Source organism: Triturus cristatus, chromosome 1_2, assembly GCF_964204655.1.
Source record: "Triturus cristatus chromosome 1_2, aTriCri1.1, whole genome shotgun sequence".
In the NCBI taxonomy this organism is placed as follows: Eukaryota; Metazoa; Chordata; class Amphibia; order Caudata; family Salamandridae; genus Triturus; species Triturus cristatus.
The window spans coordinates 1,172,403,710-1,172,415,970 of record NC_140580.1 but is presented as its reverse complement, the minus strand read 5'-3'; the positions used below and the strand labels follow the sequence as shown (position 1 = coordinate 1,172,415,970).

General features: G+C 49.7%; 1 protein-coding gene across 3 annotated transcripts in view; it reads left to right on the top strand.

Annotated features, from left to right (window-relative positions):
- The window catches only part of PTPA (protein phosphatase 2 phosphatase activator), a 725,494-nt gene extending 713,913 nt beyond the window's left edge, over positions 1-11,581 (top strand). For all 3 annotated transcript variants that reach the window (XM_085614012.1, XM_085614013.1, XM_085614014.1), the window contains exon 10: positions 9,461-11,581. In XM_085614012.1, coding sequence (XP_085470138.1) covers positions 9,461-9,535 — 75 coding nt within the window. In that variant the 3' untranslated portion in view covers positions 9,536-11,581. The remainder of the gene's footprint in view (positions 1-9,460) is intronic.
- Positions 11,582-12,261: the final 680 nt, after the last annotated feature.

Here is a 12,261-nt window from a genome sequence, read left to right as displayed (position 1 = left end):
AACACCCACCCCTGAGAGCTGGGTGGTCCAAGCCTCACCCTCCAAGGGCGCATTCCCTACCGCTCCACCTGATAGGGAATCCAAAAAGCTGGACCATCTTGGGAAGAAGATGTTTTCTTTCTCCAGTTTGGGACTGCGGTCGGTAAACACCGCATGTCTGTTGGGCCGTTACACCCACTCTGTGGGGGATACGGTTGCGCAAGTGCTGCCTTAGTGCCCGGAGGAGGCCCAGGCAGTGCTTTCTCGAGCAGTTACCGAAGGGAGAGACGCAGCAAAGTTTATCATCCGCTGTGAGCTGGATACATACGACTCACTAGACAGGGCGATTTCTACGTCGGTAGCCCTTTGACGCTACGCCTGGTGAAGGTTGACTGGTTTTTACAGGAGATTTCCAATCCACTCTTATGGACATGCCCTTTGATGGCCGTCGCCTTTTCGGCAACAAGGCAGACAACGCGCTGGAGTGCTTTAAGAACTCTCGGGCTACAGCCAGGTCCTTTGGCCTCTCCACCACCCGCCCTGGGCAGTCTACCTTCTGCCTCTTTCGTGGCTACGGAAGGGGTGCCCCGCCACATCCCGCTCAGCGCCACAACCAGAGTTCACAGTGGTGACCGATGCGTCACTTCTGGGATGGGGCAACCACATGGGGAGATGGAGATCAGAGGCCTCTGGTCTCCGGCGGAGTCCGGGCTCCATATCAACCTGCTGGAGCTTTGGACGATTCATCTTGCACTCAAAGCATTCCTTCCCTCTGTCCGGGGAAGAATAGTGTAGGTGTTTACGGACAACACCACTGCCATGTGGTACTGCAACAAACAGGGCGGGTGGGGTCGTGGACCCTATGTCAGGAGGCCCTCCGCCTCTGGACATGGCTGGAACATCAGGGCATATCCCAGGTGGTTCAACACCTGAGAGGTTCTCTGAACGCCAGGACGGACGAACTCAGTAAAAAGAGTACAAAAAAGATATAAATTAGAGCAATATATCATGAAAACAGGGGACGGAATTAAGTCCTCATTTCATCTAAATATACACATCAATTCCTGATTGGTTTGAACAGAGATGAAACTCTTTCTGAGCATACAATCTGCTGTACATAACATGTAAACTGGAATTGGATGGTAAAGTCGACGTTTCGGTCTTGGGTGTTGTCAATCCGTCAGACCATCTTCAGGACAATAATTGCTTATACAAGGACTCCATATAGAGCTTATACTCTCAGCTGTGTTGAACTGCAACCACAGCTATTCCTTAAAAGCACATGACAGTGCAGTGCTTAATTACGCTGCCCTCGATTCAGACGGATCACATTTCGTATTTCGAAGACTAACGACAGAAAACAATAAAACCACGGCAGGATTGACTCCCGCAATAATACGAACTGGCAGTTGCTGTTGCTAAGCTCTATATGGAGTCCTTGTATAAGCAATTATTGTCAGGAATTGATGTGTATATTTAGATGAAATGAGGACTTAATTCCGTCCCCTGTTTTCATGATATATTGCTCTAATTTATATCTTTTTTGTACTCTTTTTACTTTGGATAAGACTATAAAAATCACTGTGATCAAATCACAAAAGAAACCCCCGTGTGCGTTGTCATCATTAGATATTTATGATGTTCAGTTCATTGAATTGATTTCAAATTGATGCTAATTTATCTTAACATACTTATTGATTCAAATCTTTGAAATTTATAACTAACTGGTCACTTTAAAACAAATCCCTTGTTGGCACATTAACCTTCTCGTATCTATTTGCCCAAGCCCTCAAGGGTATATTGGGTTTGACCCCTATTCAATATTCCTCCACTAAGATGGCATACGCCTGCAGATGGAACAGATTTGTGGCATGGTGCACAGCAAAGGCTGTGGATCCCCTTTCCGCCCCTGTTTCTGAGGTTCTCTTGTTCCTTCTTTCTTTGGCCCAGCAGGGCTCTGCTCTGGGCACTCTTAATGGCTACCTCTCTACCATTTCAGCCTTCCTTAGGCTTCCTGACAAGCCTTCTCTTTTCAAGTCCCCTGTTGTAAATAGATTCCTTAAGGGCAGTACTCATCTTTTTCCTCCTGTTCCCTTCATAATGCCCCATCGGGACTTGAACTTGGTTTTTACATATCTTATGTGTGCTCCCTTTGGGCCGTTACATAACTGTCCTTTCAGACTTCTCACACTGCCTTTCTGTTGGCCCTCACCTCTTCACGCAGGGTGAGTGAGCTACAAGCTCTTTCTTCCAAGCCTCCCTTTCTGGCTGTCCATTCGGACAAGGTCGTCTTTAGAACTAGACCTTCCTTTCTTCCCAAGGTGGTTACTTCTTTCCACATTGGCCAAACCATCACTTTGCCCACCTCCTTCCCGCCTCCGCATCCTTCGAAAGAGGCTCCACCGTCTGGAACCAAAACGTGCAGTTTCCTTCTACTTGGATCACACCAAACAATTCCGGGTGGATGACCAGCTCTTTGTTGGTTACGTGGGCGCTAAGAAAGGTCGGGCCGTGCACAAACGGACCATCTCCAGGTGGGTCGTTCTGTGCATCAAAGCCTGCTATTATTTGGCAAAGAAGGAGCCTTCAGTGGAACTGCGTGCCCATTCCACCAGGGCGACGGCGGCTACCACTGCTTTGGGACGAGGAGCCCCCCTAAATGACATCTGTCAGGCAGCAATGTGGGTATCGCTGCACACGTTCACCAAACACTACTGCCTGGACAGCCAAGTTCAGAGAGACGGCTTCTTTGGCCGTTCTGTTCTCTAGGACTTTCTGGCGTGAACTTAGTCCGCAGACCCACCTCCGGGGTTGATATTGCTGGGGTATCTATTCTAAGGTAAGGAATCTATAACTAACGTGTTTCTTTCAGATGCACAAGTTACTTACCTTCAGCAACAATATATCTGTAAGAAACATAGGTTAGTTATAGATTACTTACCGCTCCAACCATCCTCCCCGTTCTGCGAACTGACTTCTACGGTTAAGGGTTTCATTTCAGGGCCCTAGTTTTGTGCGCCAGTGGTCAATGTCTTTCATGGCTCTGCGCTTCTGGCGTGGAAAGTCGTGTACAGAACTGAAGTCCGCACGGCAGGGCATCTATGTAGCTACCGCAACATCATCCCGGAGACCACAACGCCGACGACAAAAGTGGAGTCGACCGACGACCGCTTCCGACGCGCAGTGGTACTGCTAAGGAAGAAACTTTGCGGTTCCAGTCTGACGCCTAGGGGTAATTCTAAGGTAAGGAATCTATAACTAACCTATGTTTCTTACAGATAGATCGTTACTGAAGGTAAGTAACTTGTCCGACTCAACACCAAGGGAGCCTGTCCGATTCAACTGAGGTTTCTAAGGAGACTGCAAAAGATCTTCAGTGGTGACTGTTCGACTGCAGTTGGACCAGTGACAGACTCCCCTCCCTAACCCACCCACAGCTGACCGTGGTGACAGACTCCGGCAGAGACCTGGCTCCACTTCAACCTGTTGGGGTTGCAGGTCATCTGCTTGCCGTTGTAGGCCATTCTACCAAACAAAGGGGGGGAGGTGGGCTGCTTCAAGTCCTCACAGCCACCACCACCACCATGCAGTACTGCAACAGGCAGTGTGGAGTGGAGTCCTGTACCAGACAGCTGTGAGTCTCTGGAGTTGGTTGAGCCGTCAGGGAATCTCCCTGGCTGTGTACCAGCTTGCAGAATCTTTAAACGTCCGGGTGGATGAACACAACCAGCAACACTTAATGAATCATGAATGACACTTACACTCCAAGGTGGCATGGGGCATCTGCTAGCAGTGGGGAGAACCCTGGCTCGATATTTTCCCACCACTGAAAACGCACACTTTTGCACTCTGGAGTTTCCAAGAAGGCTTTCTCTCCAAGATACATTCTGCATAGAGTGTAGCTTGGGACTCCTGTATACCTTTCCACCTCTCTCTCTCCTGCCTCAAGTTCTACAGAAGGTCAGGAACGTCTGGCCCCAAGTCATCCTAGTGGCTTCACATTGGGCCAGGAGAGTGTGGCACACACAACTTTTGAGCATGGGCATCTGTCCTCCGTTTTGGCAGGATCATCTATTGCAGCATTAGAGAAGGGTCTTGCATCAAGGCCCTCACAGCCTACATCTCCATGTGTGTAGATTGATCGGCAACAGTTGACTCTATTCGACCTACCTCCTCAAGTCGCAGATGTAATTCTGGCAGGCAGACGTACGACCAGAAACCTTGTTTATGCCAAGGCATGGCCTGGTGTGATTCTCACCATAAGAACCCTTGTGTACAGGCAGGTCCCTCCCCCACGCCGCACAGCTAGCTCCACCTGTCTGTGCCGTGCCTCATCTTCGCTGCTTCCGTGAGTTCTAGCCTCCCGTGGCCGCTCTCACTCGCTTTGTTTTTTCTCACTGGAAATTGCTTTGTATTTCTCACTGTAATTTCCCGCTCTTCTGGGCTTGCACTGCCTTCCTTTTTTGTTGTTTTTACTTTCCCTCCATTACTTTTGTCCCCTCACTCCCTGTAGCCACCCTGGTTCCAACTTTCCCGCCACTGCGTCCCCTGCGGCCCCGCCCCCCTAGCTCGCCCATTCGTTATCCCACCCGCCTCCCAGCTGCCCCTCCCTCCCACCTCCCCTTCTTAATGGCGGCACCGGTGGGCCTAAGGCAGGCCTGTCTGCGCCTGGACCACGCCCAGCGTCATACCCCCGGGCCCCCGCGAGCAACACAACACCAGATGCCGCTACGACGACAACCTCCTCCACGCACTCAACACCGGCCGATCTACCACCTGCTTCCAGGCCACCCTGAAGCGCACCCACGGACCCTTCACCTGCCGAAACTGCAGCTTCACCAGCCAGCGTACACCAGTACGTCCTGCTCCCCCACCAAGGCAGGCCACAATAATCTCAGATGTATACTGCTCAACACCCGCTCCGTCCACAGGCACGCCGTCGAACTCTGGGACCTGCTCGACTCATCCTCCCCAGACGCCGCCTTCCTGACGGAGACCTGGATGAACACCTCATCGGCACCCGACGTTGCCATAGCCATCCCGGAGGGCTACAAGATCACCCGCAGGGACCGCACCAACGGTGCAAGAGGAGGAATCGTCATCATCCACAGGAACACCCTCAGAATTTCGACCAGCACCAAAGACACCCTCAGCACTGCCGAACACCTGCACTTCCAGATCCACACTGATCCCAACACCATCCTCAGAGGCACCCTTGTGTACAGACCTCCCGGACCCAGGCCACAGTTCAGTGACTCCATCACAGACGTCGTCAGCTCGCACGCCTTGGCCTCCACAGACTACATCCTCCTCGTAGACCTGAACTTCCACCTCGAGAACACCAATAACAGCAACTCCATCGCACTGCTGGACAACCTTGCCAACCTCGGTCTCAAACAGCTCGTCACTACACCCACGCACTCCACCGGACACACGCTCAACCCCATCTTCTCTGCCAGCAACCACGTCACCTTCAGCCACACCACCGAACTCCACTGGACCAACCACCGCTGCATCCACTTCTTCTTCGAGAAAAACACCGCACACAACCACCCGCAACGAATACCCCATCGCAGCTGGAACAGGGTCACCGAAGACCAGCTTATGACCACCCTCGCCCGAAACCTGCCAACCAACCACATCGACATGAACACAGCCGCCCGCAACCTCAGGCAATGGATCGACAACTGCGCCAACACTCTCGCCCCGATCAAGAAACTCTCAAACAGACGCACCGACAGAACGGCCATCTGGTTCACCGCCAACATCCAAACAGACCTGCCGAAGACTCGAGAAGAAATGGTGCCTTGAGCAAACACCAGACAACCACACAGCCCTCAAGAACGCCTGCCGCAGGCACCACCAACTCATCCAAACCGCCAAAAGGACCTCCTTCAAGGAACGCATCGACAACAACGCGCACAACAGCCAAGAGCTCTTCAACATCGTGAAGGACCTCGCCAACCCCAGCCCCAGCTCCAACGACATCCCGCCGTCACAAGACCTCTGCGACTCCCTAGCCACCTTCTTCCACTGCAAGATCATAGACATCCACGACAGCTTCAACACTCAAACCCCCCCTACAGCCGCCGACACCGCATACTCACCGCCCCCCGGTCACACCGGCCTCATGATCTCCTGGAACCACGTCAACGATGAAGACACCTTCAAAACCATGAACACCATCCACTCCGGCTCACCGTCAGACCCCTGCCCCCACCACATCTTCAATAACGCGAGCTCCATCATCGCACCCCAACTTCGAAAGATCCTCAACAGCTCGTTCTAGACCGCCACCTTCCCGGAAAATTGTAAACATGCAGAGATCAACGCCGTACTCAAGAAATCCAAAGCAGACTCTAAGGACCTCAAGAACTTCCGGCCCATCTCCCTGCTACCATTCCTGGCGAAAGTCATCGAGAAGATCGTCAACAGACAACTGACTCGATTCCTCAAAGAGAACACCACCCTGGACTCATCCCAGTCCGGATTCCACAGCAACCACAGCACCGAAACCACCCTCATCGCCGCCACCGACGACAACAGGATCCTGCTGGACAATGGCGAAACAGTGGCCCTCATCCTCCTAGACCTCTCGGCCACCTTCAACACCGTCTACCACCACACCCTACGCATACGCCTCCACACCGCAGGGATCCGCGAAAAGGCCCTGGGCTGGATCACCTCATTCCTCACCGACAGAACCCAGAGAGTCCGCCTCCCTCCATTCCGATCCAAAGCCACCAAGATCATCTGCGGCGTACCCCAGGGATCATCCCTCAGCCCGACCCTCTTCAACGTCTACATGACACCACTCACCAACATAGTCCGATCGCACAACCTGAACATCGTCTCATATGCCGACGACACCCAGCTGATCCTCTCCCTCACCAAAGACCCCGCCACCGCCAAAACCAACTTCCACGAAGGAATGAAGCCAGTCGCCGAATGGATGAAGAACAGTCGCCTGACACTGAACTCAGACAAGATTAGAGGTCCTCATCCTCTGATCCACCCCCTCCGCCTGGGTCGACTCCTGATGGCCGGCCTCGCTGGGAGCTGCACCAATACCCACCAACCACGCACGCAACCTGGGGTTCATCTTGGACTTATCACTGTCAATGACCCAGCAAGTCAACGTCGTCTCCGCTTCCTGCTTCAACACCCTCCACATGCGTCGCAAGATCTACAGATGGATCCCCACCGTAACCAGGACAGTCACTCAGGCACTTGTCACCAGCAGGCTGGACTACGGCAACGCCCTCTACGCTGGAACCACGGCCAAACTTCAGAAGAGACTCCAACGCATACAGAACGCCTCTGCACGCCTCATCCTTGACATCTCCCACCACAGCCACATCACTGCCCACCTGAGGGACCTGCACTGGCTCCCCGTCAACAAGAGGCTCACCTTCAAGCTCCTCACCCACGCTCACAAAGCACTCCACGACGCCGGACCAGCATACCTCAACAAATGACTCACCTTCTACACTCCCAACCGCCAGCTTCGCTCCGCTGACCTCGCCACCATTCCACGCATCCACCGAACGACCACCGGCGGCAGATCCTTCTCCCACCTTGCTGCCAAGACATGGAACACCCTCCCCATTCACCTACAACAGACCCAGGACCTGCTGACCTTCAGGAGACTTCTCAAAACCTGGTTGTTCGAGCAGTAGCAGCTCCCCCCCTCAGCGCCTTGAGACCCTCACGGGGTGAGTAGTGCGCTCTACAAATGATTGATTGATTGATTGTAAGCAGAGTTGTCGAATGTTTTGCTTTTTGTGAAAGTTCTTGCTGTGGGCACTGTTAAAGGTTTGTCTTCCCTTTCGGACCTTGCGCTTACCAGACAAGCCATCCTTGTTTAAGTCACCGGTTGTGATGCATTTTCTGAAAGGTTTGGTTCATAGGTTTGTTTCCTTGTAAGCCCTTTGTGATTCCATAGTGGGATCTTAATTTGGTGCTCACATTTCTGAAGTGGGCATAATTTGAGCCAGTGCACACCTGTCCTTTACATCTGTTAACTCTCAAGGCATCTTTCTCATAGTGATAACTTAATTGCATGAGTGATCTACATGGTCTGTCTGTTCAGCAATCCCGCACCTTTTTCCTGGATATACTGGTGTTGCTGACTAGGGTGCCATTTCTTCCTAAGGTTGCAATGCCTTTTCGTATCAGACAATCAATCACCTTTCCGATATTCTCTGTTCCACATCAGCCCTTGAAAGAAAAGAGAGTACATCATTTGGACCCCAAAAAAGCCTTGAGCTTTTACATCCTCATACCAAGGGATATCAGGTGGACGATGAGCCTTATCTGGTGATCTCTGTGACAAAGAAGGGTAAGGCAGTGTGGAAAGGTATATCAAGGTGGGTAGTTTGTATTAGGATCAGCTATGCATATGTCAAAAGAACCTTTCAGAGGTGTTGAGGTCTCATTCGACTGGAGCCAAGACTGCTACCACTGCATTGGTGCGCAGAGTACCTGTCCGGACATCTGTCAGGTAGCAACGTGAATATCACTGCATACACTCTCAAAGCACTATTGCCTTGATAACCAGGTCCGGTGGGAGGGACATTTCACCTGTTTGGTCCTGCAGGACGTTTTGGACGGAGTCATTCCACAGACCCATCACCTTGGGAGGTACTGATCTGTTATCTATTCACAAGGTGAGGAATCTAAGGTTAGAAGTATCCATCAGAAGAACAAGTTACTTCCCTTCAGTAATCTTTCAGGTGGAAACTCTAGGAGCATATTCCTCGCCACCCTCCCATCTGCCTGATCTGTGGAACGGTCTAGTTTCCGTCTGAAAATGGTCCTAATCCAGTTGTCTGCACACGGTCACACGTGGTCAGTCGTTGAGCTCTGGCTCTGAAAGGGTCAAGGAGGAAACTGTCATTAGCATGCAGGGCAGGCGATTTATATGTGGTTGCAGCATCACCTTCAGGGGCTAAGTGAAGCAGACATGGAGCTGCACAACGCAACCTGCTGGCTCGTGTGAGAAGGGCTCCTGGGGGTATTCACAAGGTAAAGAATCTGCAGTCAGAGTATCCACCGGAAAGAGTATTACCAAAAGTAAATAACGTGTTCTTTTGGAACTCACTAGTTAGGGTCATTCACTCATAGCAGGTTTTTATGGAGGATACTCCACTTTTATAATGGAAGCAGACATGTCCTATATAACACATTCTAATCCCTTCTTGTTTTCCAGGGCAGTGCTTGAGGAAGGGTAAGTACGGTCCCTAGGCATCAGTGTCATGCATGCAGTGAGTTACCGACCACCCGTTGACACAGATGTCCTCACTAACCCACTGATTCAGAGAGCCACTTGTACAAAATAGACAGTATTGCAGTTCTAAATGTATGTTTAACCTCTGAAACCTGGTTGTGAAAGTTTGATCAATATATTGTGGAGTTGTTGTGGGGCTTAGAAAAATGTATGTGGATATGTGTTTCACTGAACCATCCTTTCTTCCCACAGTGCCTCGAGAAGTTCCCCGTCATCCAGCACTTTAAGTTTGGAAGTTTGCTTCCTCTTCAGCCCATGAAGTCTTAGACGCCAGAGGACCGGAGAAGAGTGAACATCATTCGACGACCTTTCTAAAAGAGCACAGTCCCTCTCGTTGCAGACCTCCATTTTGTGTTTCTGTTCACCTTTATCTTAAATAATGTTAAAATCTTGTGTGGGTGCGAGAGTTAGAAAAGGCATTGGCACTGAGTGTATGCAGAAAACAAGGGAGCGATTGTTTACATGTTGGCCTGTACACTAGTTATTTGCAATCCTCATCATTTCCCTCTTTGATTTTTCCAATATTTCTGCAGTCTGATCTGTTACAAAGCAGATATTTTTTCCTTCTCTGAGTTTGGAAATTGGTGAGAATTCAGTAGATTGAGGCAGAAAAATTGCCTTTTTGTCCAAAGTCCTGTTTTTTTTCAAAAGCTCTCCTTGTTCGCCACAATCTACCACACAAAGGTGAATGATAGGGTTGACCTCGGTCTCCGGCAGGTGATGAGGGAGCCATGTTTGATGTCTCTGACAAGACCCTATCTGCAAATTAGGCTACACACATAACATGCTGGTTATTAATGTTGACCGAAGAGGGATATGAAGTGCACAGCAAGTTCTTTAAACCATGCAGTAATGCACTGCCTCACCCCATGCATGTGTTGATCTTGGAGATGGAAAATAGCCCCTTTGAATCTTTCTGTTGTTTGGAACCGGACTTTTGGGGAAGTTTGTTAACATTGAATTCGGTTTGAGGTGGTCTCTTCCTCTTGGACTTGAGAATAAATGAAATCATCAGCAGAAATCCATGAGGTTAGTATACAGCCTGACTGCAGGCCATCTTGTAGGAGCACTTCGTTTTAGTTGACTTCTTCCCTAACATCTAGGAATACAACTGTGTCTGCTAACTAGACAACATACTCAGTTAACCTTTCTCCTATTTAAGCATCACTACATTTCCAGCCTACTTGCATTTGACACTGTTGGAGATGGGAATGTTGGCTTGTTATACAGCAGACCAGGCCTTTTATAGACACCCTTCAAAACAACTGCTAAGAACTTCCTTAGGAAGGATCCTGTGTTGACTTTAGTGTCATTGTCCATGTTAAAGATGGGTTTGCGATTGTGTTTATTATCGGGACTGTATTGCTCAAAGTGCCCCTGTCTGCATGGGGAGATTCTGAAACATGTCTACCAAGATTGGACTTTACAAACGGTAGTAAATGTGTGCAATGATGGGAATCACTCAGATTCATCACAATGAAAACCTACACCATGTCCTCTGCATGTGCTGATGCCCGACTGCTTAAGAACTCCTTCTCAACTGAGGTGAAGGAGGGAACGTGAATCTATATCCTTCTCCTATTTATGAATGAGTGAGACTAATCAAAGGTTACACGTGAATAGAAAAGTTGTTGCCCGTATCCTGATTGGTGCCATAGTTAAAAGATATCTAGAAGCTTCTGTTCGCTTGAGCTGAAAACAGAGCTCGCCTGAGGACGTAGACTTGGACCATAAGGCTGTGTTAAACAATCTAGCCTCAGTTGGGTATAAGTTATGCAAGAAAAAAATTCAAGAACCTGTTTAGGTCTTGAAGTATGTTTGGAATGACCTAATTATTGGTCTCAATTGTGCATACATTGGCCGTAGTCACTTGATTCCTATGAGATGTGATTGAGTTTGAGCCCTTGCAGTTGAGGGACTGCATGGGTGTGAGACCAGCCCCTGGAGACTATTGTGAGGTGTGCACGAGTAAGCCTCCAGCCAGGGACTGATACCTGAATTATATACATTATTAGGTCAGCGTGAGGCCTGGAAGAGCAAGACTAGACATAACATTCTAGTGTCAGATTTCACATGCATGAAAAGCCCAATATTGGGCAGGCTACGAGTATAAAGGTGCCTTGGCTGCTGGAAACAAGCCCTGAAGTGTGCATGTAAAAGCCGCTAGTCCAAATAGTCGAGGTCTAAAGTGTGTGTGGAAAGGCTCTGCAAAAAATAGTAATATTTCCCCTCAAAAAAGTCATCCATATTGCAGTAAGACATCTTATTTCTTCTGCTTTCGTGTTACTATTTTAATTAAAATGTGCGTTTCTACCCGCTGTTTCCTTGTTGTTATTAGTATGATGTTACTGTTACTTTGTTTTTCCCTAGGATATGAGCAAGTAATGTACAAGACCACGTTGCTGCCTGACATACCCAGGACAGGAACTCTGCTGGCTAACACACTGTTCGCAGTTTTGTCTCTGGTAGAATGAGCTCGCAAACTGTCAGGGGATAGATTTTAGACCAATGCGAATCAGATTTTGATGCAGAGAACAAGCCATCGTGAGGTGGTCCACTTCTGCACCATCTTCCCTCCGACATATCCCACAAAGAGCTGATCGTTCACCCGGAACTCATGAATACAATCCAAGTAGAACAAAAATGCTCTTTTTGGGTCCAGCCGGGGGAAACTCTATAGCGGTCTGAGGCGGAACATAAAAGGTAGGCAGAGTGATGGACTGGCCTACATACAAGGAGTGATCACCTTCTGTAAGAAGGATACTCTAGTTTGAAGAACCAGTTTGTTTGGGTAGAAGGTAAGGTTTGGCGGATGTGTCAACAGCGCCTGTAGCTCACTGGCCCTTTTGGGCAGATGTCATCGGCACTGGCAAAGCTGTTTGGATGGTCAGAATCCTGAGTGGACAGTTGTGGAGAAGCTCAAAGGGAGCGCACATCAGGAAAGTGAGAACCAGGTTGAGGTCCTGCTGGGGCATGATAAAAGGCGCTGGTGT